At 39.3% G+C, this 27,597-nt stretch overlaps 1 protein-coding gene across 1 annotated transcript in view; it reads left to right on the forward strand.

The window, feature by feature from the left end:
- The first annotated feature begins 17,989 nt into the window (after positions 1-17,989).
- The window catches only part of GNAL (G protein subunit alpha L), a 193,581-nt gene continuing 183,973 nt past the window's right edge, over positions 17,990-27,597 (forward strand). The window contains exon 1 of the mRNA XM_030491783.2: positions 17,990-18,726. Coding sequence (XP_030347643.1) covers positions 18,279-18,726 — 448 coding nt within the window. The 5' untranslated portion in view covers positions 17,990-18,278. The remainder of the gene's footprint in view (positions 18,727-27,597) is intronic.

The raw sequence follows: 27,597 nt of genomic DNA on the forward strand, positions 1-27,597 counted from the left end.
GATACAACAATGTCTATCCATCTTTCTCTGTTTTCAGAAAGTATATATGAATATGTCAAATTAATCCAGAAATCAGATAATTGAAGAAATCTTTTTCATTACATGTGATGGATATCATACTTTCATTGCAGAAAATTACTCCATTAACTACTCATCTACAGTAGTCATTATTTTCACAGCAGTGACTGTTTTACACATTATTCAGCATACTGTCAGACTAAAAATTCTGATAGCTGAAGTACAAGGCTGTACTTCCATTTTAATAATTACACCATAAAACTTATTCATACTCATCATTAAAGCTTTGTTTTAATGATGTGCACCTCTTCAGCATAGCATCCTTAGTTTAGCACACATTAAGTAACAAGCAAGAGGAAAAATAGTTTTGCCTACTACTTTCAGCAGGTTTTGGCTAGCCCTGCCTCTTGTTCATAATTTTTGTAGTGCAAAACAAGTGTAACAAACACTATTCTTTCCCCTGCTACTTAATTTTGTTCTTTTTATTTATTTATTTACATGAGATTAGTCTTTATTTATTTTTACATTTTTATTTTCTTGGATATTTTCTACCAGCTTGGTAGCATTATGTTGATTTGAGTCCATCCAAATCATGAAAACCACGTTTCTTGAGAACTGGCATGGCAGTTTTTGAATATAGTCAAATACAGGGGGGTTATGTTAAATGGTTATAGTGAGTTGGGCCAAATATCTGCTATACATGCATAACAGTGTGGGAAAAAAAGGGGAAAATTAAGATTCTTTTTTTGTTTCTTAGCAGGAACATTAGTAATTTAGGGAGGAAAGTTTTCTATTGCATTGAATCCTGGATTGAAATGGAAATATAAATTATAACGCATTAAAAGTGTGACCCAATAGCTGCTCTAAAGCTCAAAAACCTCTTCCCAGACCACTTCGTATTTCTAATATTATTGTGAAGTTTATAAAAGCTATGACATTTGTACAGAAAATAAGAACTTTCTTTGGTTTGGAATCGGGATCAAAAATCCATTATACACCATCTGACAGAAGAAGCTTTATGAAACAGCAATTCTTTGCTCTCTATGAATTCAGTGTTGCTTCTAGCATTAGGTATGTCATTTAGTTAGACCGGCAGGCCAGGGAAAAATTCTTTTCTAAGGCAAACATTGCCCCCTTCTGCTATAAAGCAGCGAAGACATGTAACTTTCCAGTTCAGAAGTTTCTGGGGGTTTTGGATTATCAACACGGTAAGAACAAAACCACCTTTTTGCCTTACTCCGTTGCTAACAAATACTTGGAGTAGTTATTTTTAGTACTTGTCACCCATTCAGAATATTATCAGACTAAAAATTCTGATATCTGAATTACAAGGCTGCATTTCCATTTTTAAAATTATAATTACATCATAAAACTTATTTCCATACACTGATAAAGCTGGTTTAATGATGCTAGTTTCCTGCTTGGTAACTTTAAAACAAAATTTCCTTCTCATAAACATTTATTCCCTTTCTAGATAAAAGATATTCTCTGTCTTCAGTGAACAATTGCACAGAAAATGGTTTCTCTCCCTACATTTTTTCTCTAAGGTACACTCGTAAATGACCTATGTAAAGATGTTGGAGAAACAACAATGGGAATCCATGAAGGTGTTATTTGAACATGAACAGAAAAACACTCCTGCAGCTTTTTTAGATTTTACAGTAGTAACAGAAAGGGCTGGCTATTTTGGAAGTAATATTTTAATACTGGGTAATGATAGCTAAAGTTTTACTACCAATTACAAGGGAAATCTTGATTTCTTGCTTATTTTGGTGTACCACATAAAAAAGTTGTGTTATTCCATTAAAAAAAAAAAGTCTATAAATATTGCTAAATTAAAAAAAAACCAAACGGTGAAGTCTGAGGAATAATAAAATTAATAATTATATTATTAATAATAATAAAATAGCTATTAAATGTCAAGCTTCCTGACCATTTTTTTTTCCACTTTCTCCCTATAGATGCTAGAAAACCTGCCTGCAAACTTCCTGAGGAAGGGACCCTATCACTTTTAACGCTAGGAATAAAAAAGAAAAATCCTAAGGTTTCTGCAGATTAACTAGACTGTTGAGGCAAGTTACAAGAGAGAAAAGTCAATGAACCAAAGAAAATCATTGGCTTTCTTCTAACACGTTGTTGATGTAGTCATTAACTGAATACTGTTGGGTTATTCTTCTTAAAACTTGATCATCCTACCTGTGTGGATTTAATTGCTGTTTAGCTAGCAACAGCAGGTTTCTCCAGTTCTGATCTCAATTGGTTTAAGCCTTTTGTATCTCAAATAAGTTCAGTTGGCGTAGTTACTGATACATTTTCAACTGTGTAAGTAGGAAAACTAGGATCAAAATGTTTTACACCTGGAGTATCAGCCCAAATCCAGATACAGAATTAGATACCATTTTATATTGATAATGCATGGGAGAAATCTGAATATTGAGAGATCTCTAAAAAATGGTGTATTTACATATGCATTCAAAATATAATGTAAAGTTAATAAAAGTTGTGGTGACTTTCAAGATTAAAAAATCTAGTAACTCACCTAAAGAACAATAGCAAATATTTTTTCCTAAATCCGCACATGGCAAGGGTTGAATGTGCTTTTACTATAAACATACTGATACCTTCTTTCCTCTTCCTTGTCTACATTTGGGCACCCTCAAAGACATGTAACATTCACTGCATATTAATATTGGCAATTTGAATGGATGAAGTTGATCCAGCAAGTAAGTACACAATGACTTTTATTTGAGCGTTAATTAAATAATCCTAGGCCAGCCAAAACCAGGAAAAATGTACAGTTTAATCCTGTTGTCTGAGTCATAATATTAGGCACAATATATTTAAATAAATACTTCTCCCCACTTGCTCTTTAATAATAGCAACTCCCAGTCCACTTTTTCAATATTCTTCCTGCTTAGTTTCCCACTTGTTTGCTGCTTACATCCTCCATCATGTTGTTGAAGTCTCTAAAGGCAGATGGTGGAACTGGAAGTCAAAGCCTACTTTTAAATTGCATGGGAATTACTGAGAAACTCTCACAGCCCTGGTAACTAGCACAGGCAGAAGACTATCATCATGAAACTGATGCTGGAATTACGTGAGCATGAAAGGAAACTCAAGCTAAATCGGCTAATCCATAACCAAAAAAAATCCCACCTAATCGCCTAATTTTGAACGTGGATTCTAAATTTTGCACATGTATCTAGTAGATTTTGTAGTCAACCAGGCCAACTACTTTCTTTGCTGGGTCTCATTCACATAGCTTGTTTCAGCATAATTGCTGTTTTTTAGCATACCGTATCAAAGAGTGACAGAATGGCAATGTACTGAAGAGGAATATCCACTACGGCAGCACTGTACAGCACTGAGTTAACAAAGCACAAGGCTTTGTAAATCGTATTCTTAGACCTGGGCGTAGGTCAGAGTATATCAGTTATGTTACTTGCAAATAACCATATTGCTGAAGCTACAAAGCACGAAGTAAAATACGTCATTTTAAAACAGAAACAGATCAAAATGCTGCACATGACATAATCAACGTGTTGCAAAGAATAAATGGATGTGACAAATGGAAATTGATTCTTTCCACCAATTAAGGAGCAACTGGGGCAATAAGGTGTGCACTTAACCCTGTTCTTTCACTGCAGTAACAAAGTGACTATTAAGATAAGATGCTTTTACATGGCATATTATGTCATGATATAATCCCTAGGTTTTGTCCTGACAACACTAAGTGGTGCACCGTACAATCTCAAGAGCTGAGGTGGAAACACCTGCGCCAGTAGTTGACAATTCAAGAGGAGATAATCGATGCTGGAAGGAAGCTAGGATAGAGAAATGGCCTGATGAACAGCACTGCATCACCTATATGACTGCTGGAGCAGAGCGCAGAGCACAGAGCTCAGGCCTCACAGCCAGCCAAACAGCACCTCCCAAAATCTGGGTTTTTTTTCTCACACAAAACTCACATTCTGTGTTGGATAGGCAGAGGAGGGAGCAAGACCAAAACAAGCCCCAGCAGAATTCCAGCAGCTCTTTTCCATGTAGGATCGTGCCCCCTACTTCGGAGCCCTGCTGCTGCTCCAGGAAGACTGCAGGGTGCCTGCCGCTCCATCAACACTGAGACAGGCAAAGTTCCAAAGTGTAACAGAGAGTAATTTTTTTTAACTTCCTTTCTAAAATAAAAACCCCCACTTTTTCTGGTACCATCTTTTAGCATGTACAAGGTTTGAAAACCTGCAGCTATCCTACTCTGCTCTCTTTTGCAGTGCATGTTAGCATGCCTTATTCTTGCATATCTGTTTGAGACTGAGGAAATCAAATCCTGGATTAATGGTTGTGTCTTGCACATCATGACAACCACAAGAAATAAAATGTGGCATCAAGATGGATAAAAGATTCGACTTTTTTATAGTACTTAAATCATTGTTATATCAATTAATAAGTATTAATATATTAAATGTCAGAAGTAATGATAGCTGTAATTAATAATAATATTGTGTCATACTATATATCATCATGAGTAATTATATTACTAATAAATTTAAGGAAATAAATATTAATATTACTTCTTTACTAAAGTAATATGGATTTTATGTTTCAAGTTGTTTTAAGTTACGTATTTCAAAACTGTTCATTTTTCAACATCATTGCAAATGTTATGATACTGTATGCTGACAATGTCTAAATAGCCAAACTAAGTTTGCCAGATACCACCAAAAAAGGCAAAAGAGAGTGCTATTCATCTTTTCATTTTGCTGTATGCTAAATGTACAATAGGAATAACTGAGAATTGGGCCCAAAATCCTCACAGTGTCCGTAGGTGCCATACACAGACATTTTTACTACAAACGCACTGTATACAACAACATTTGTTCTTAATAGGTTTCCCAATGTTAGCTGAAATTGTCCCCAGGTGACTTGTATAAGTTATGAGCTATAAATATTTTCCCTGAAGCTGATTGAAGACAGTCCAGAGAACTTTTAGAGCATGTTCTGTGTCTCTTACCCAAGTACAGGGATGGACAAAAGCAATCCCACTCCAAAAGCAGAGGTTTCTAATCACTCCAGCAGCAGTTGGCACCCTGGAGACTTTTGCCTCTGACCTGGTTCACACACTCACATGGCACAATTGCACAATGACAAGATTTGGTCCTGAGCAGTGATGAGAGGCCAGGAAGTCACCTCACTGACACAGGAACAAGATATGTTACAGCTCCCTGTGGCAGCCTTGTTCTCTGTAACAAAAAAACCCTGAGCTATAAGGAGAACAGAAGAAACAGCCTTATGACCTTTACCTTAGTAGCTGTTGATGGTGGAGTTTCATTTATCACAGGCTCCATCCATAAAATTACATATTGTGTCTAAGGGGATGGGGGTGGGGAGGGAGTGTTAACACAGTTCTCCCACCTCTCACAAGCTTTCTCTGTACTTGGTGTGCTCCCCATTCTGCTGCCTACCTGAGGTTCCCCCAGAAGTTTCATCCAGTGTTCCTTTTTGTCACCAATGCCAACTGACCCACAGAGCTTAAGCAGACACCACTTTCCTTGCAGAAGCCTTTGAATACAAAGTAAATGGTACAGTTCACAAAGGTTTACAAAAAAATGCACTTGACAGAAATGACCAGTAACAATTGCATATCCACTTATCGCTGTCAGCTTTCTCTTCTCCTGCAAGTTCAGCTAATACTGGCTGGCTCTGCCTGACACTAGGCCCTGCTTTTCATGTAACTTCAACATCATTAGGTAGCCTCCATGAAAGGAAAGCCAGCACCAAATGCCCCTTCTATATTTTATGGTCCAGACCAACCCTTCATCAGTTTTTCAGGGTCAGCTCCCTCCTTATTACTATATTTAATCCAACCCATCAATTCCGCTCCTACTCTGCGACTGCTAAAGTTCACTTGGCCTTGCATAAGAATGACACTTACCAAACAGGCAGTTAATATTATTTCCATGCTTGGCTAAACCCAGTACAAACCATTAAGTTCTCAAGTGACATGGTGGTTTTAGTCATGAACTTGAGAAATATTCACACTTTGTTGTGAACTTCCTTCATAGGCTATTTGCTGCATTTCATATAAACATGCATGGAAGGATACAGTACCACAATGCTACTTTGCACAGACATAACAACAGGATTAACATATATTGGACTTCTGACAATAACCAGTCACTTTAGAGTGACAGTGGATTGCGGATGAACTGACCTCTTCCCCCTTATGTTAGGGATATCATGATAGATCCAAAGAAACTGCTTTGCCTTTATTTAAATCACAACAGTGTTTCAGATACATCCTGCACAGAATGTCCCATTACCACAAGAGTTACCATGTAAATGTGCTTGCCAAGAGGTGGTGCTTGCTGAGAAATTAAGCAACCCATTAATTCATCTAAATAGACTAAATTCTAACCAGCACAACTAAAAAGTGCAACATGGCATTATATTTATATGGTTTACATGGGCATATTTCTGGAAAAGGCTGTGTATTTATGTTGTGCAGCACAACATAAGTGATCAAAATGAGAGAAAAGTGTGAACATGAAGGGACATTCTGTAGAGGTTTTTGAAAATATCTTGCAGATGGCACTTTCACTCCGTAATGTATTTTTTTATGCATCAAAAGAAATAAGAGAGAAAGACAAGGATAGCATGGTGGTTTTGAAGAAAAGGGATTTATTGCCTCAGACACAGAGTAATCTCCAACTAAGAATAAGGTCTGTCTAGGGATTTCAACTAGGAACATAGAACCTTACTAAAGAAATTACTTTCCTTGCTATTCACAGCTTGCACTGGCTGGCATTGTGCTGGACTTAGTCATAACCCACTGTAGAAAAATGCACATGTATAGTCCTACCTCCTTCAATTTACAAAAGCTTTTCTCTAAGCTGGCATTATTTAGTAGAAGAAACCACTACTAACAGCATAGAAAGTGGTTACTGCCAGTCAGGATGATGCAATTTTAGAGGGGTTTTTTTTTCCCCAAAATATAAATCACACATTCAGCAGTGTGATGTAAGATTTTGGCTTTGACAATCAGGATTTAAATTACATCCAACCAGCTTTAAAATAGCCCAGCAAACAGGGCTTAAAAAAAAAAAAAAACAAAAAAAAAAAAAAACCAAAAACCAAAACAAAACACTCCCAAAAAACCCCCAAAAAACCAAAACAAAAAACAAATAAACAAACAAACAAACAAACACAAAAAAAAAAAAGAAACCCACAGGATTTTTTTAAGTACTGATCTTGAGCTCTTTCCTCATTCTCGCTATGGAACCATATCCAACATATGTATGCTAGCACTGCAAGTTTACGGCAAGTGATGTAACTTTAGTCTTAAAACCTACATGGCCAACACTAGTTTTATGGCTTTCAAAGCCTCCATATCTATTCCAGCCTCCCAAACCACTGTACCCACACAACCTTCCAGGACACTTGCTTTCCATATACTGTTTTCTTTCTTCTTCTTTGGCCTTATGTTTTGGAATAGTCACCTGGAGCCAAAGACTCTGAAAGTCTATTCCTTCATTCAGTATCCAAAACCCACCTAAGCAGTACTTTTTGACAATAAGTTTTCTCTGTACTAATAACTTGCATGTTATCCCTGCTTCTTCAAAGGTATAGGTTTTTGCAGGACCAAGTAAAGGGAGAATTCAGTGAAGCCTGGAGGAACTATATTGGATAAGAACTACAAAAAAAGTAGGTCTGAAGAACAGGAAAAAGCATTTTCCCATGGTACTGAGTCTCACAGATACAGAACTTCTTATCTCTTGTAAGAGATAAGAATAGTATATTCTTATATATATATATAAGAATATATATAGGAATAGTATCAGCTGCTCTCTTCCCATAAGCATCACCAGATTCCCAAAATGGTGGTTTCCCCAAAAGACCTCTGACTATATCCTCTGGAGGCTATGGCCAGCTATTTTCCCCAGAAGGCAGGAAAGAGAGCAAATTAGAGCACTTTTCCCACATCAGCACTCCTAAAACTCTTGACACCTGCAGTTTTCAGTTCCAAAAGAGACCAACATAATTTTAATGAAAATTATTGGCTATAGGGATCAAAGATCACACAATGTCTCCAGCTACAAAAAGAAGTCTATCACAAATATAAGTCCCTGTTCCACGGTTTCCTCTGGCCCCTGCATGATGGCACTATAAGCACCATGAATAGTTATAAACTTGTTTTTGAATTTCAGATCTCATAGATCTCATAAGGAAATGCCAAACAACCCTGGCCAAAGAATGCTATATATTCAAGCAGCTGGGCATCTTCATAGAGTTCCTAGAGGAAGCAGTGGTAGAAAAGCCCTAGGACCCACCTCTGCCTACAAAACCCAGGCAGCAGATGGTGGGTCCTTTGCTCCCTAATTGTGTTTTTAACAGCCTGATTTTACCTTGCTACCACTTTTCCCAAATAAAAAAAAAATCACCAAAGTTAGTAGTAATCAAAACTTTTCCAACCAATATTAATAATAAAGAAAATAAAGAAGTCATACAGACAGAGTAAATACATTCCACTTGAAGTGCTATATGCAGTTCCTTCACAAACATGATAGGAAGTTAAGGATTTTCAGGGGAAACTAATCATAGCCCAATGAACCTCCCAGAGTTTCTAGCACATCTTTTTTTTTAGCTTTTTTTGCCTTCCTGGCTATAGTGTTTACAATTAAAAATGTCCAAGACGCCTTCCAGTGTTGGCTTTGCCACTCATCACTATTAAAGATAAGAAAAGGTCTGTGATAGCACAGTATGACTGCGAGAGCCCCAGTGCAAGAAATAAAACCATAATTCCAGCCCATGCAAGGCAAGTACTTTCACCTCCCTTTTCCTCTCTGTCCGCCCTGGTTTCAGGGTGTTGCTAGTCTGATCATCTGCATAATCTAGGACAAGAGAACAACACTGAAACTTATGCACTCTACATTAAGAACCAACACATGCACCTTTAGGAGAATGACTGAATTCTACATTTGCATTTAAATAACATTAAAGCTTTCATTAAGGCCTGAATAAAGGTATAATTTTTTGCAATGTACTGCTGTATGACCCAACCTAAGTAATGCTCAATTAAATCTGTCTCAAGTTGGACCTGAAGTTGCTCATAACAGCCACTGGAGGAAAACTAATATACAGAAAGTAGAAGTCTGTTGTTATACAATCAGAAAGCTCTGTTTGTCACTACACTACTTTTTAAGATACCTTAAGTGAAATCAGATGGAAATTAGTAACACTGTAAGTTAAGGCAGAATGAAACTGAGGTGTAAAAGCCATCTTTAAGGGTAGAAATGTGTATGGGTTTAATTATATATTGATTATATTTATTATCCATAGAGATTTAAATGCTTCTCTGAAGCTGCTTATGTGTAATTGGGGCTTTTTGTCTTTTCTAAATATAAAGATCCTTTGAATATTCTTAAAAATAATGTTCTGTGCATATTTTCACATCTTCACAGCGTCTCTGCTACTAGCACATAAAAAGTAAAAATTATCAAATAGCTACATAAGTTTGTGCTAATGGACTTCAGCCATAAGCAGGCATCTATTCAAGAGAAACTGTGGTATTCACGGACTCTACAGCACCTTAGTGTTGCAGAAGTATTTAATAATAAGCATGAAGATCTAATAAAAATCTTTAATAAAATACTGCCAAATCTTTCCATATCTCCACTGTGTCACCTGGGTATAACCTCTTTAAAATAAGAACTTGAAAGATGAAAGGCTTCGTTCTAGCTTGCTGGAAAGCAGCTACTAACAACTGTCACTTACAGGATTTAATTTGTGGGAGATCTTTTGTAAGGCTGAAAACTTCTACCTCATGAGAAACTGTAGAAATCTAATGCTAATATCATTGTCAACATACATTTCCCTGCAACTAAGCAATGCAGGGGAATGTATGTTGTCCTGAAGAACAACTAGGCATGCGCAGAGGATTAACAAGCCAGTATGACTAGTTAGAGCCTATTTTTAGTAGTACTTTGACTTTAAACATATTTGTACTCTTGAAAGCTGCCTGGTATTTCTATTCAAAGCAACGAATGAAAGCTGGAAAGGAGTAAAGAGCAGAAGATGAGAAAAGCAGATGATCCTCTCTGTTTACATTCTATGAGGAGAGGAAAGCTCGTATCGGTCTAGATTTTGGGTTTGGCATAAAGCTGCTCGAAAGGGGCAGTCTCTCCTCAGCAATGAGAAATGCAGAAGAGGCCATGCTTCTTGAGGTATTCAAACTTCTCTGCTGTGCCAATACTGAGAAGTGTGGAAAGGCTGCTGAGAATTCAGGTTCCTAATTTATTTCGTTGATAATGAATCAAGAAATGAAAAAGGGTAAGACAAGGGAAAAAAGGAATGGGAAAGCTTCTTCCATGTTAATGCACAGGCCAATTAAATTAAATGAGTACTGGGAATCTAGAAAACTCAGGACTAAGAAATTATTGTAACAGTTACAAATATTGCTCTGGGGTTTCCACCATTGAGTGGATTTCTCAGTAAAAAGAAATCATAATTAACTTTGCTAGCCAGAAAAATCCATGAACATTTATCTCATCTTCTGTTAAAACTACTTCAATATTTTTATCCTAAGACAAACATCATTTCAACATATTTTTATAAATGGTGCTCTTTGTCTAATATTCCTTCCTGATCTTTCTTCTTGATTTCTAAAATAAGGATTGATTAAATATTTCCTATTTTCACTGGTTTCCCCAGTGCAAGCTATTTCAGTCCTGTTAAGTGGTTAGACTTGGAAGGGACTGACAATCCTGATTTACTCTAATTTACTTTTTGGATTGAATATTCTGATTTTAACAATTCTGTCAGTTTTCACTGGAAAAAAATGCGTTGCCGAAAAGGATTATTTTATGGACCAAATTTTAATGTCTTTTCATGCTTATGTTGTTTCCCCTCTTAGCCTCCAAAACGCATATTCAAACTATGATACCCAGAGTTCGCTTCCAAACAAGATTTTTCTATGATTCTATTATTCAATATACTGTTTAGGTTGATTCTCAGTTGAAATGGAAAGACTAATTTGTTTAATATTGAAATTAAAGTTGCTTGTATGATGATCTCCATTTATGCATCAGCTCATCTCAGTTTCCTGTTGTCTTGCTTTACTTTGGTTTTTGCATTAAAGCAATAACAAAAAAATACCTTCTAAAATAGAAGAATTTTTTTTTTCTCAATTATTCACAAGGCTCCAGAAGTCCCTATAGCTAGCTGAGACTTCTTTTACAGCTCTCCTGGCTGTTCACATGAAGAGCAGAGAGTCCCCAAAACAAACAGCTTAGTCTGAAGAAGTTGGTTGTTTGAAGTTGAAGACTGCATCACAATGAATATTTATATGGGAATGAATTGAGGTTGCACAGATAAAGCACGCTTCCCTGACTTAAAAGAAATGTGGTATGCAATAGATACATACATTATTCACATGCAAAATAGGATCAGTCTTCTAATAGCAGTGTTCCTGAAGCCACGTCCTTTCCCTCTGCCTGGATCAGGTCTGCAACAAGGAGGACCCTGCCCCACCATAGAAGAAAGCTGGGATGGCTTTCTGCTCTGTGCTTCAGATTGTGCAAGTTACAGTTTTTAAAGTGTTACTATTTGGTCAGATTTAACCAGATTTTCTCAGAGCAAAAACCATATTCATAACACAAAAAATATTACAAATACCTGATTCAAACATAGCTCAACAGACTTTTTAAAGAAATCTTTACAAAGGTATTTAAGAGAGATAACTGGGAGCCTCATAAGTTTATTATTCAAATTCCTTTAGAGGTAGCAACAAACTAAATGCTACAGAGAAATCAACAGTTATGCCTCCAACAATAGCACATTGTGCTATCTGAAACACTGCTAAGCATTAAAAAACTCCAATTTGCTTTGCTTTGCTTCTACCCTTCCATTTTATACAGTACCATAGAAAATTGCCTTCTCCCACAATTTGCATTTTAAATCTCTTTCTAACTGTTTTCTTACTTCATTTGTTCAGAACCTAGTTTTCAAGCAAGCTGACCTACTTTATCTTATTTTGGTACTTGCAGTAAATTCCCTTAAGCTTGTCTACTCTGACATTGCTTAAGATGTCTTCTATATAATGGTAATCACCTCTCTTAAAGCAAAAAGATCTATCATGACTGATGCAATAGTGATAAACTATTAGTCCTTCTGAAAGACAAGAAGATCTTTTTAACTTGTAACACTATGTTTCTCATTAAACTCTTTGTGAAAATGGCTGAGGTACTTTTTGGAAGTTACAACAAACAAAACCATTCAGGTCAAAATAGGCTTCAGCAGGTGAAATTTAGCCCAAATCCCATTTTGTACAATTTTAAGCACAGCAAAAGAGAATCTAATAATCAGACGTATAAGGCAACATTAATACAAGTGGCACTAATGGTACTTTTAATAAACCTAAATCCTTTATTCTTTTATTATCAGTGACAAACTAAAATCCTGCTTTAAGAGCTGCAAATTGTTTACGGTATTTATGAGAAAGAGGTTCTCCATAAAGAAGTGGTAAATTGTTTTACTGCTATCATGCTCAGATATGACAAGGTGCAAAAAAATACCATGGTGATGACTGAGAGATGATTAGATAAAATTAGATTTGGATAACTGTTCCTCTACAACTATCACATTTGTAGCTGAATTCCCACTATAAGCCTTATTTTGGTCCCACTTCGAGAATCTTCAAGCAAACAGTAAGTAAAAATGGCATATAAAATTTGTGGTGAAGGTTGGAGTTGTTCTGCGAAAACAGAGGCATTATATTTATTGTGTCTGTGCATGTTATAGAAACTAGAAGGACTTATTGCAGTCCAAAATAATTTACCTAATTGTTTTTTTATTTACTGATCTATCAGTGAAACAGAAGCTTTAAAGAATGAGCTTAAAATAATTCATGGGATTCACATAGCTGAGATTTCCATAGGTCTAGCAAGCACTGGGTGACTGCATTGACTTACCAGTTAAAATTGGCTCCCCAGATTACTAGTATTTAAAATGCTAATATCAAGGTAAATTGTGAAGCTATTTTTACTCCCGGAGATCATAGCTCTGGAGATGATGCTGGGAAGGAGAGACTATAGGATGGAGAAGTTATATATCCTGGGCTGTCCTGTAAAGAGCTTGGAGAGGAAAGGCAGCCAGTGCATTCACACACAATATGAAAATTACCATATTTATACCTTTACATAGCTTTTCAGACCACAAGGAAGGAAACTACACTGCAGGTTTAGGGTATGTCCCAAAGAGAAAACCAGTGGAAATCTTTGGACTTCCAGAGATTTGCAGGATGTCAGGGGACTCATCTAATCTCCATACATTTCACATAGCGAAGATTTGTTGGTGTACCTATGCTTACTGGTAGGCTTTCTATCAGTAACGTAGATTCCAGCCTTTAGGGAGGAAAACATATATCATAAAACAGAATTTTCCTTTACCCATAACCCAGAAATGTTACAGTAAGGCAATACAGGCACAATATGTATACAGTTTAGTGTTTATCACAAACCTTAAGAACAAACATAATAGTATTCATCCCGCAGGAAGCAAGTGGGTTTTTGACAAGTGCCTATCAAAGAAGATAAGAGATGTTCATCATCTGATGGAAGCTGGGTACCTCCTAGACCCTTTATCCATGAGGAAAATTAACCTCAGCAGGAGTTTTGCAAATATATAGTGTTTGTCACAGCACACATTTCTCTGATTTTCTTTTTCACCTACTGTGTAGCTTTCCTCTTTCACAAACCCCAAAACGCTGCAACATTTTTCCCTAATAATCACTGAGGTCCTGACAAATCTTGAGGAGAAAATATCAAAATAATTTAGGAAAAAAAATCCCAGTGCAGGCTCTGAATTTATAGTTTCTCAATTCACATTCTGACAAGATATACAAAAACAATACAGCAAAACTCTAGTCAGAGTATGGATAATCCCATTCACTGAGGAACTAATCAGAGCAACAAGAAGAGGATGAACAAACATCCAGCCCCAGGAAAGCTTCTTCTTGCTTATAAGATTCTTGCCTTATCAAACTTCTTACAGGTCCGTTTAGCTGGGGTCTGTTTAATTCCAACACAGTTATATCCTCAAGGCAACTGCACTTACTGCATTTAAGTTTGATAACAAACACTTACCTCTTGGTTAAAACTTGCAACACTATATATGTCAAAAAGCTACATAGTATAGGAAATTATTCATAAATAAAAATTATTATAAAATCAGAAAAAATCATACCAATTACTTTCATATGAGTGTTCAAGAAATGCATAAATTTCACTCCTTTTTAAGAAATAGTGAAGACCCTTCTTCACAGAAATAATATTTATATATTTACTTACTATAATTGTATTACTCCTTGAAGTAAGTAAAGCCATCTTGTGGACATACCCAGCTGCTGCATATGACTGAAAACTGCCTCTAATTACTTATTTCTTAGGTGAAACTATAAATTGAAAGCAAGAAACAAAAAACAGTGGAAAGTGTCTACTTTAGTTCAGATCTAATTCTCTCTCTCTATATATATATATTCATTAACTCTCCCCACAAATCAAAAAAGATGTGGACAGACTGGAGAGGGTCCAATGGAGGGCCACAAAGATTATCAAAGGGTTGGAGAACATGCCCCATAAGGAGGTCGAAGGAGTTAGATCTCTCTGGAGAAGGCTCAGGAGGGACCTTCTCTTCTCCCTGGAGAAGTGAAGGCTCAAGAGTGATTTCATCACAGTGTTCCTGTGAATATGGTGAAGACATGGGGCCACAAGTGCCATTTGCACCAGCAGAGGTTACATCTTGATATAAAAATTTTTTTACAGTGAGAGCAATCATTCACTAGAACAACCTCCTCAGGAACATGATAGAGTACCCATCACTGGAGGTTTTCAACATGCGATTAGACAAGGTGCTAGATAACCTCATCTAGGCTACCTTTCCCAAAAAAGGTCGGACCAGATCATCTTTTGAAAGATGCCTTCTGGGGTCCTTTCCCCATAGAAGAGTTCTGGGCTGTTCTACAAGTCTACGATTCTAATTTCAGTCCATATAATGAAAATCATAGGTAATTAGTACTACTGAAAAACTAAGCCAGTCATTAACCTCTGATTTGGATGACTAACCTTAGAAAATGTTGCACATTCCATGAAAGATCCTTCAAAGAGTATTTAGATCAGAAAGCTGGATTGTATCAATTTTCTCGCTTTAAATTCTTGAAAATCCCAGTCTATGCTAATCCAGAAGTAGTGATGACCACTATTCCTCTGGGGAAAGAAAGAAGACAGGCTGCTTATTTTTCTTTACTAGAAGTCATAAGAAAAAAACCTTAAGAATACTTTTTCCTCAAGGCCAGATTTGCTCTTGTAGGTCACAAAAGGATCTTTCAGTGGACCAAACTTACTTTGTCTGACGTTTTTATAGGGTATTTATATCAGTGTTTGGCTTAGTGGCCAGTTTTTCAAGGATGCTATCTATCCATAGTTGTTATTACATTGTCTGATATTTCAAAATTCTTTATAAAGAATGTCATTTTACAGTGCATATTCTACCAGGTCTCCTCTGTAACCCTGAATATATCACTTACCTTCCCTCCTCCTCACTGAATATACACGTACATGCCCAGACGCACATTATTACCTAATCTGAACTAATTTCTCCAGGTTACAGCATTTCTTTTACTATTTGGAAAATGGCTCGTGATTCTGTAAATGCTGTTGAATGTACCATGCTCTAAGAATCACCTTCACAAAATTAAATAAGCGCCAACATTTGGGCCCCAAATATTAACTCCCTTTCACCATTACTTTGGTATTTTTCTTCATCTTTTGATTGTATTGTTGGATGAGTAGCAAATTCTCCTCTGTGATCCAATTACACTGAAAAGGGTACAGCCACTATTCCCAGGATCCTGGCTATTCAGTCCAGATTGAACATTTAGATTCTACTTATCCAAATTCCTGCTCTGTTTTCAGCTGAAATCTTTCACTCACAACCTAAGAGATGGTATATCCTTATGGTCCATAAAAACAGTCAAGACACAGCACCGCTGCAACAGTCGTGAAACATCCTTTGCTGTGATGTAACCGCTTATGTGTTTTGCAAGAAAATTGCAACCAGGACACTATATAATCATGTATTAAAACATACAATAGAAGCAACAGCTATTGCATGCTGTTATTGGAGCTAAGGCATCTATCAAAATAGTTATTAAGCATTTTGAAGGGTATAAGAGAACCAAGTCTGCAGCGTGCCGGATCCTGCTAATCTTTTCACTGGCAAAATTTCCTTTGTATGGTGCGATCAAAGACAGTTGATGCTTTCAGTTAAAAGGCATCTATTTATTTTATGCTAATGTAGGGTGGTGTGTTGTTTTGGGTTGGGTTTTTTTTTCCCACTGAATGTTAATGCACAACTCACTGCTTGGTAAATGCATATTTTAGAGGACGTTTGCTAAATTGTTTGACACAAATAGATCTGTCATAAAAACAATTCTGCTTCTTATATCCAGGAACTAAAAACCATGCAAATTTGCTATAATTCATTTGTCAGAAAGAAGTACAGGAATTGACCTTCCTCCATTTTTTCATACAGCAGTATATACATAGTGGCATCTTTTAATATAATATTGGTCACCGGAGAAAATTAGGACACAAAACCAATGACCTAATACTACAGGGTCATTACAGAATCTAAAGAGACACTGCATAAATAAAGATGTTCATGAACCACAGAATCTTTGAATGGTTTGTGTTGGAAGGGACCTTAAGGATCATCTAATTCCAACCCGCTGCCATGGGCAGGGGCACCTTCCACTAGACCAGGTTGCTCAAAGCCCCATCCAACCTGGCCTTGAACACTGCTGGGGATGAGGCAGCCACAGTTTCTCTGGGCAACCTGTTCTAGCATCTCATCGCCCTCATAATAAAGAATTTCTTCGCAATATCTAATCCAAATCTAACCTCTTTCAGCTTAAAGCCCCTTGTCCTGTCACTGCATGCCCTTGTAAAAAGCCCCTCTCCACCTTTACTGTCAGTCCCCTTTAGGTACTGGAAGGCTGCTCTAAGGTCTCTGGAGCCTTCTCTTCTCCAGCCTGAAAAATGAACATAGTCAATGTTACTGAACTGAGAGGCTCTAAATTATGCCAAGGTATAAATCAAACATAATAGTGAACATACGACATGACCTTTCGTTGAAGATTTAGAGACACACTGTTTCATCCAGTAGCCACATGCACCTGAAAAAAAAGACTGCTGAGATGATGAATAATATGGAGACGGACGAAGCAGAAGGAGAGCCCATTTGAGACGCATTCTGACTAGCCTGCATTTGTCCAAGCCTTCTCATGAGGAGGGCTGCCACCGCCTTTGAACCGGCTGACTCCAAGCACCAGCCTTCCCTCCACAAGCCCACACTACTACTATTGCCAACATTGACAGAGAGAGCGAGCGAACCCAAACACCGCCTATTATTTTCTCCTACCCGTCGCACCCAAAGCCTTCCTCCCACGGCACCGTTAGTCAGCCTGTGGGCGAGAAGCCACATGTGTGCACAGGGGCTGAACACCGTGTTGTAGCTGTGAGGATGGCGGCGGGGGCTGCAGGGCCGCTATCACCCTCAGGGGGACCCTCAATTGTCAGAGGCCTCGGCCTTGGCAATACCGTCAGCGGCTTGGGCCTGGGCCGCCCCTCAGGAGGCGGCCACCGCCGTACCCCCCCCCTCCCCGGGGGAAGGGTTGCAGCTCCCGGGGCTCACGCAGGCGGCCCGGCAGCCCTTCCAGGAGGGAGGAAACGAGCGGGGCTGGTGGTGTAGACAGCGACGGGGCGAGGGTCTATCCGCCTGTGCGCGGAGCGGGCAGACCCTCGCCCCCTCGGCGCAGGCGGGCGGCCATCGGGCGGGGTGGTGTGAGGGGATGGCGGAGCCGGCTGAAGGGGAGGGGGGGGCTGCGAACGTGTGTGCGCCTGTGTGGCGGCGCGGGCGGCGTGCTCCCGCCCTTCCCCCGCCGGCGCCCGGTGCTGCGCGGTGGGCTGGCGCTGGGGTATTTACGGTAAAGTGGACCCAGCGGTGGCAGCTCGGTGTCAGGTGATCGGCGTTGAGGAGCCGTTGCCGCCGCCCGGGGAGGAAAATGCAAGATGGCCCAGCGGGGCCGTGAGGGGCTCCGAGGCGCCCCTTCCCCGCCCGCCGCCGCCGCCTCCCCGGCGCGTAGGGCCGGCGGGAAGCGCTGAGGCCAACCCCGCCGCGCCACAGCCCGTCCCCGGCGGGGGCACCGAGCCATGGGGCTCTGCTACAGCCTGCGCCCGCGGCTCTTCGGCGACGCCGGCGGTGGCTCCATCTCCAGCACCGGCGCCGCCTCGGAGCCCGAAGCGCCGGCGGAGCCTCACGCCGCCCCGCAGCCGCAGCCCCTCGGCGCCCCGCTCCGGCCCGGCGGTAAGCCCGGCGGGGAGGCGGACGGGCCGCCGCTGCTGCTGCAGAACGGCGGCGGTAACGGGGCGGCCCCCGAGCGGCCGCCGCTGCCCAAGGCCGGCGGCCCCGGCGGCGGGGGGAAGGCGGCGCGGCAGCAGGCGCTGCACCAGCCGCCGGCGCTGCAGAGAACCTGGGAGAAGCTGCGCCTGGAGGAGCGGGAGGCGGAGAAGGAGGCGAGGAAAGTCAGCAAGAGCATCGACCGGGCGCTCAAGGAGCAGAAGCGGGAGTACAAGCAGACGCACCGCCTGCTGCTGCTGGGTACGTGTGTGTGTATGTGCAGGGATCTGCGTGTGCGGGGCGTCTGCCTGGGCGGGCAGGTGCCCGCGGGGCTCCCCGGCAGCGCCCCCTCCCCGGCTTCCCTCGTTTTCCTTGGGCGCCCTCCATCCCTCCTTTGTCTGCCCGCTGCACCCCCTCCAGCCCTGCCCTCCCGCCCCCCGGCCGTCTCTGTGCCCGGGCTCTCCCCCAGGCAGGTTTACACCTTCTTTTTCCTTCCTCCTCCCCCTCACTTCTGGCCTTGGCAGCGGTTTTGCAATGGAGGGAACACGATCGGCGCTTGTCCTGCGAGGGCGAGCGGCTCCACCCAGGCCGCCGGGTGGGAGCGATGCGGATGGGGGAGCAGCGGGGTCTGCCAGGGGAGAGGAGCCCTGCCCCGGCCCGGGGGCTGCCTCGGCGAGGTCTGGTCTTAGCGCCCGATCAACTCGGAAGCATAAGGGAAAAAACATAGCAGAAAGGAGGAAAAATGGCCATGCGTGAGATGTGCAAAGCCCGTGGATGACCCTCCTCTACCGTGTGTAGCTAAGGGTGGTTTAATGAGAGCGGTAGTATGGGCTTGGGGCTCCTAAATGAGAGGAGTGCTGATGAGCAATAGGCTCCTTATTTAAAGAAGCAGTGAGCGGTGTAAGGGGAAATAAGCGGGTGTTGGTATGCATATTCCTCACAGACATCGCTTCTCCTACAGGATGTTGGTCCTTCAGCTGTTGGTCCTCAATTTTTTTTGTAGGCATGACTTGTCAGCTTTTGTCCCTTCTCTGAGGTGCTACGTGCGGTCTGCTATTGCCACTGCTCTTTCTAAGCATTAGTTAATAGTCCTCTCCAGAGGATTTATACCAGCTGATACATTTACAGTATGAAAACCACAGGGGTATCTAATACAAGCATCTCATTTCCTGCAGGAAACAGAACAGTCATACTGCAGGGTTGTTTTTTTTTTTTTTTTATGGTCTGAGCAGAGGGCTTATTCGGCCTCTTAGCTGTTATCATAAATCTCAGTTTTCTGTTAGCATGGAAAAGCTGATTTGCTTTGTGTGTTTTCATAAAGTTGTATGGTATGGAGTTTTGATGGTTATCTAGGTGCATCCCAGATTTTCGGTAGTCTTACATCTGTCTTCATAAAACTGTGTTTCTGTGCAATTGGCTGGCTTCATTCCTGTTGGTGGATGAGGGGAGGAGAAAATATGAAATACAGCAGTGCACAAAAGGTGTAAGCAATGTTTGCCAGAATTGTAGTGCTCTAATTCTAAAACAACAAACTATGGGCTTTATTATATCCCATAAGATTCCAGCCTGTAGGATACCAGTACAACCAGTGAAAGGAAAGAAGATTCAATTCCTACTCCATGGAATTAATCATGTTCTTTGTAAAATATTTCTTCTGATACTTGAACTGTTACGGTATTTAGCTCTAAAATTTTAAATATTCCATTTAAAAAGTGTATTTTAAAAACATTTTTCTTCCTGTAACACCTGAAAGTGGGTTGTGACCAGTATGGCTACAAGAAGGCAAAGATACTGGTTGGTGGCCTTCCTCTAGAGAGCAATGTAGTTGCTTGAACAAAAGGATCCTGACAGATACTGCCTGTAGTCTATAACATGGGTGGTTGTCATAGTAAACTAGAGCATTAAACACCTGTTCAGAAACAATGCAATTTGAAAAATAAACCATCTCCAACCCTTGGCACCCTGTAAAAAACTCAACACTCATGACTCTCTGTGTTGAATTTTATATTAAATCTGTGTCACAATCAGAAAATGCTCTCTTGATCTCTGTATCGCAGGGAGGAAATGCTGGATTATTGTTTCAGCCCTGGCAGATCAGGGCCTGAAATAAATGTTTGATTTGGATCTTGGGAGAGCTGCAGGTGCTTCGTGCTTCTGTTTGCAAAGAAGTGGAAATGCTGCTCTAGATAAGAGGAAAATATTTAGAATGGGGAAGGGCTTATTTGTCAGAGGAGTAAGGCAAAATTGCCTTGCACAAGGTAATCGTTTTCAGTCTTGCATAAAGGAAGAGACTCAGGATGTATACAAAGGTCTTCTAGAACAAAGAATATTGTCAGCTTGATATTTTACAGCATTTCTGGTGGTAAATAACTCAATCCCTGTCCCTAAGGTTTTCCTGGTAGAGTGAACCTAAAAAGCATACCTTTGCTAGAGAAAGGAGGAATATTCTTGTAGTTCAACATGGAGGAAATACATAGCAGAGGGGAAATGGTGAATGCAGTGACAGCAGAAAACCATCACAGAATAAACAAAGTTGAGCAACAGTGTTGGTGTGGGCTTTGTTTGTTTCTTTTTGAATACAAGCTTGTAAATAATAGCTTCATTTCGGTTTGTCCTTGTATGTCTTGTACATGAACTGGGGCAAGTTAAGAGGATGTTATCAAAATCTTGGAGGAAAATGAAGTGTATATTTTAAGGAGCTACTACTAGATATCGAAAGAGTATGCGAATAAATGCACCAGTATCAGAACACTAATAATCTCTAGAGTCTCTAAATAAGTAGTATATTAGAAGAGAAGCTTTTATATATGTTTGAAAACAACCTTTCTCTAAAAGCACACCAGTTCTCCTTTCGTTATGTTAGATGAAAACAATCAGCTTGATGAGCTGTGCATTTAAGTTCCCAAAATATTATGAAATCTCAAAGGCTTTTTTTAGTGTATGTTGTAAAATAGCTCTCGAAGAACACGTTCTTGCCTGTCACAGCTTTCCCCGAACTAATGTCTTGTGCTGCACATGATGTTTTGAAACTCCCCTCTAATCTACATTTGGAAACACTTAATGTGTTTTGTCATAACTAGTAATTGTGAAAAGGGGCGCGTGTGGTAAGTGTCCTCCCATGTAAATAGGTGGATCTGTATCAGGTGGCTATAACTGAGATGAGGGGGCTTTGCTGGTGCACTGGTTTGGTTTTTTTGGTTTTTCTTCTTCTGCAAGATGAACCTGCATAAAATGGAAGCTTTCCACTACAGTTGGCTGTTCCTTGTTTAATGTCCACTTCAGAAAGAAGAGAAGAGGCTGGAAACCTTGAATTGATTATTATTGTGCCCTGTATTATTTGAGTTTTCTTTTTTTAATTTCCTTTTATTTTTACAAGTGAAAATGTTAATCTGCACAGAATTCTTAGGATGCTTTTGCTAACCCCAAGATGAAGGATTTTTTTAGGCATACATATCTATTGCACTGATTTACAGGTCTTGTACCTTTGGTTTCTGTCTTGTTTTCTGTTTGGTCTTTCCTTCCCCCCCCCCTTCCCGAGAACTGCAAACACTGTTGTACAAGACTGTTTAGCTGCTGATTTCCTAGAAACTGTACAAACATTATAAATCACTTTATAGAAGCAATTCAAATTCTCATTTCCAGGCTCATATTTTAAACTATTTTGGAAGTAAGTGGGGTAAAGGCAGACTGGCTTTAAACAAATTGCTAACTACTGTGGTATAATCAAGGCTCATGTAAAGTTGAAGTCAGCCATAGATAGATTTTATTCTTTTTTTCGTAGATAGCTATTGTCTTGTAGTATCATCTGGCTCTTTTTTTCCATTTCCCCTGGCTTCTGCTTGCTGTCCTAATTTTGGATGACTTTCTCAAGCAGAATTCATTCTTTTGCACTTCCCTGCTAAAATGAAACTGAAAGTGCTGGAAAAGCTTTTCTGTTCAACAGAAACTGAAAGTAATGATACAGGGATTGAGGGAGGGAAAATGGAGACAGTAACTTCCTTTTTTTTTTTTTTTTTAATTTTAAAGATACTATAGCTGCTTACACGATATTTAAGTATTGACTTGATAGTGAAATTTAGATGTGTTTGATGATGTTTATGTACGAAAGTGTATAAAACATACAAAGAAACACTGCTTCCCTGAATTAATGGAAATCACAAAGATGCCTTGTCAAGCGAGGGGAGTTCTAAGCAGTAGGTGTATAACAAAAGTAATGCTTTACTACAGTTTCATTTTCTTATCTGCACACCTATTGGCTGTTGTCAGAATTAAACCGTGTTGCAAGAAAGGTTTCTGCTCTGACAGTGGATTTAAGACTACCATTGCAGTCTGTTATTTATGTATGCTGCCTCAGCAAACCCGTAAGTTTATCATCCCAAAACCAATTTTAAGCCTTACAATTAAACTTCATAAAGTTATTTTTAAGTAAGATTTAATTTTAACTTTTATATAGTTTGAACTCACGCTTATTGATAAATACCTGAATTTAGTTTAGCTGCATGTGCTGATGCTTTTCCTGTACCCGTGTAAGACTGCGTGCTTGGGGTGTTTTTCTGTTACCATGAGGATGATCTTCTCCCTAATGTCCATAACGGAGCTGGATATCACTGTTTGTGTTCCGTAGTTGCACCCTCTTGTTGCATCCTATATATGCCTATCTTGTCTTTGTGAAAAAATCTGTTGGCTTGTGCTGATAGGTTTTAGGATCCTTACAGCCGGGTAGTTCTAGCATGTAGATAATGGATATATAATTGGTAGGAACAGATATTTTCAGGACTTTGAAATAATGGGCTCCCAAGTACTGACCAATGTCATAAAATAAATGGGGTTTATAATCCATGGTCCTTTGCAACAGACATTCACATGTCTTTTGAAATGCTCTTCTGCTTTTGTTGTAAATTATGGCAGCATATGAAGTGCTATACGCGCTCCTTGCAGATGAGCAAACCAGTAGGCAGAAGTTATCAGGACATGTTGGAATTAGTTCTTAATGTTGGTGGTTTTTTAAAATGTACAGAAAGCAATCCCTGATTTACAACACTTTTATTTCTTCTGTAGATTACTGACTAATTGCATTTAGCCCATAATTAGCTGTTTAGCTGATTTCCATTCTTTGGTTAATTTTGCTTATTTGTTAATCACTTAACATGGAATAGAACAAAAAAGTGGTTTTTTTTTTTTCTGAAATATTAAGTGTAGCACTGCTGGGAGGCTCTAACTGCTGTACAAGGCTGGGTTCTGCAGCTGTTACTTAGGCAATATGAACTTTCAGTTATTAGGCAAGTTTTGTATATCAGTGTGTATTCCACAAATGCTTATTGTAACATAGTGTCTTAATTAAGCAAGCTATGATAGTAACTTCTTTGTAATTTTAAGCTCCCATTACCACTGTAACTTCTTGACTGCAGAAATTTAAAGAGCGTGTTAAACTTCTGGATTTGCACATTTTCCCTTTCCCCATGTCATCACCTCTCCCTGCCCAAGTTTATAAGAAATTTGAAACTTTGTTCCCATGTTCATCTCTTTCCACTGCCCAGCCTCACAACTCAGATTTCTTACCTTGCCAGACCTTTGGCATTCCTTAACTGAATCGTAATATATTTTTTTCAGTCTCAAAGATAACTGTATAAGTAATAGTTATATTGTGGGATTATTTCTTCTCCCATTTTAGCATCTTTGACACAGTGGAACTATACAAATGTGGGGTAATACTTACTGGGGTTTTGTGTGTGTTGGGGGGGTGTTTTGGTTTGTGTTGCCTTTTTTTTTTTTTTTTTTTTTTTTTTTTTTTTTTTAGTTTGTTTGTTTGGTTTGTTTTGTTGGGTTTTTTCCCCTAAAGTCATGGCTTGCTTCAACTTGCTTTTCAAATCAGGTACCATTTGAGCTTAGAAAGTTGAGTTAATTTTCAAAAAGTGCTTTCTTCTTTTTAATAGCAACATCCTGGCTGAGCTGTGAGGGAAACTTGGCTCTCCCTGTGCTTACCAAGTTTAACTTATTCGCTAGCCTGTTCTGGCAACGTTTTGCTTTTACTAAATGAGATGGAAATGGTTCTCCTCCACAGACTTCTGAATAATAGTAGAGAAAAAAAATGGTGTAAGTAAGATAACAGAGCTGTTGCATACCCACCGCTAGAAGAGAGAGAAACTTCTGACTTACCATTTTGCATTGGGGAAGTCTTGACCATACTTTGCAGTGATTTCTTAAGTTCTGTGTGGTTTGGATCTTTTGTAGTGCCCAGTAAGAGGCTCTTCTTAGAGTAGACGATTGATGGGTTGAGCAGATGATTAGTAAAAGCATGGAGCAGATGCTACTCAGCCCATTGACTTGTGCCACAGTCCAAAAGAAATCTAAGGCTGTGTTTCACTGAAAATGCAGATCTATTTTTAGAGGTGGAAAGTGTATGTCAGTAGTTATTACTTAGTGTGTTCTTAATAAAAACAGCCTTTTGCAGATGGTTAAAATCATCCAGTTATGGTTTAGACTTAAGCCTTGCATGGTTGTTCAACCCTGGGGAGGTATTTGTTGTGCTGCAGACATCAACACATTTTTCACTTTATGGGCAGAAGCTTCATCTTACTGTGCCATTACTTACAACTGTCCGACACAACTGCTTTAGTTTTTTTTAGGATTTTAGATGTGGGGGGTTTTTGACAGATAATAAATCGATAAGGCTGGGTGGTTTGTTTGTTTGCTTTTTTAAATCCCCAGAGTGCAGGGTCTGGAAGAGATGCGGCCTCATACCTGGCCTGTGCACATCGTACTTATGCCTTTTCCAAGAGTGGATAAACATGTTAAGTATAATGACTAGTGATATTTCATATTATCCCTGTAGCACTGTATATGTGAAACTCCTTCTTGTGATTTGTCTGCACATGAATATTGAATACAAGTTTAAGGACATAAAGCCTCTACAGGTGAGCTGTATGAAGAAGGAAGGATGTGCAGTTTGGGCCTGGACAAGATAAAGGGTATTTGAGGAAATACATAGTATTTCTTTTTCTGTGTTCACATGCAAAGGATCAAAAAACCCCAAGAAAAACCTACAATTAATGTTTGTAACATAAGGCATAGCATCAATCACTTGCAGTGAAGATCTTAACTGATAAGGTCTCTTTGAAGTCAAACTTGAATTGGTTCCTCATAATCTGGTATTTTACATTTGTTTGTTTTTAAACTTAAGATTGTAGAGTTATAAATTCCACTTATATTTCATGTCATGTTAGGTTTCAAGAATAATAAATTATTCTTTCCCAAAATACCATTACTGTAGTAAGTCAAATTCAGGTCATATTTTAAGTTCTGTGCTTAAGTTATTTTTATTTCAGCCAAGAATTTACGTCATGTGGGAACAACATGCATTTTTGAGTTTATAAAGCTGTGTAAAAGTAGAAAGCTCTCCCCTCCCCAAGTATTTAAAATACACAAAAATAATTGAGAAGTCTTTCACCTTTTAAGAAGACTTTCATTCCTATGAAATGAAAATTGTATGAAAATGAAAATCCTATGAAAGGCGAAAATGAAGCTCTTCTCAGCAATCAATTCGAGCAAATTGTCTGGTTGGTCTTCAGAAGCTGCAGAAAAGGAGAATGTTTCTTCTGTGGCTTGGGTTAGTGCATGCCGTGGAGATAGCAGGCTGAAAAACATTTGTAATAAAACCCTGACAATAAATTGTGTCCTTGCTCTCTATGGGTATCCTTTCCCTACTCCCAGTCACTCTTTTTTAATGATTGGAAAATATATACTTTTTCATACATGTAGTATACTCTGCATTTAATTTATCATATGTGCATTAGACTGGATGTAAAGAGTTTTATTTTTCCATCATGAAGAATGAAGGCTATGTTAAACTGCCAAAAGTGTGGGTGATCATGGATCCTTACTCTTCTGTGCAAGTGTATTTTATCTTAAGCAACTCAGTCTTTTATTGAAACCTGTCGTTAATGTGGCTGGAGACATTACCAACGCTGTTGTGCTGCAGTTCTCTTAATTATGGAAAATTAGTCACTCTGGATCTTGAAGCAAACGCAGAATGCACTGCATGGTGTTAGGCAGTGCCTTCTTAGTAATCATCTTTATTTTCTTGAACACCTCTCATGTGGAGGACTAAGCTACAACAGAAGCAAGTTGCTGCTTCCCCCCCCTCCCACCCCCCGGAGTGACAGCACTCCTTCTTACTTCACATGCTTGAATTCATGTTGATTGAAGAACATTTTGCTATTCTAGATGATACTTTTTCAGATAAGTACACACGTATGTCTGTATGTGCACACGAATGACCACAGAAATTCTTGTAGAACACAGTCGGTCACACTGAGGAGTCTAGGTGAGTTAAACCAGCCTTCAAGAGTATGTGGTTGGATTCTATCCTGTCGTGTATATAATAGGCTTAAAGCTATGTAAGAACAGGGCAAGTCTAATGGATTCTGCAACAAGATATATATATTTTTTTTTTTTACTCCTTTGGCTCACTGAACACATGAATTAAAAATAGACTTCTGGAGTTACCTTCTGCCTGCTCTGAGCTTGCTGTAGTTGTCTAATTCACTCTTTAGAAGAGATACGAACAAGATAATCATAGAATCGTTAGAGTTGGAAGGAACCTTAAAGATCTAGTTCCAATCCCCCATGCCATCAGCAGGGACACTTCCACTAGATCGGGTTACTCAAAGCCCTATTCAGCCTGGCCTTGAACATTTACAGGGATGGAGCAGTCACAACTTCTCTGGGCAACCTCCCAGTGTCTCACCACCCTCATAGTAAAGAATTTTTTTTGCTAATGTCTTACCTAAAACACTTCAAACACTTACCAGCTTTTGCAAAGACAAACTTGTTTTTTATGTTCTTATATAAACTATAAACCTAAGATGCAGAAGAATATAATAATTTTATAAAGGACATATGCAGAAATAACCAGTTCATAACCTGCAAAGGTGTGTTTAAAGAGCTTGGTTCTTTCTAGTTAAAAGAAAACGAAGTCTTTTTTTCCTTTCTAAATGGGAAGATGATGTGGAAGGTATTTGTCTCATAACGTGTCTGGTTTCCCCCAAGCATTTAATCACCTAATATTAAAAACTGAACAACAAAAAAAATCCTTGATGTGTACAAGATGGGGTTTTTTGCCTCAGCTGTGCT

Source organism: Strigops habroptila, chromosome 1 (assembly GCF_004027225.2).
Source record: "Strigops habroptila isolate Jane chromosome 1, bStrHab1.2.pri, whole genome shotgun sequence".
NCBI lineage: Eukaryota > Metazoa > Chordata > Aves > Psittaciformes > Psittacidae > Strigops > Strigops habroptila.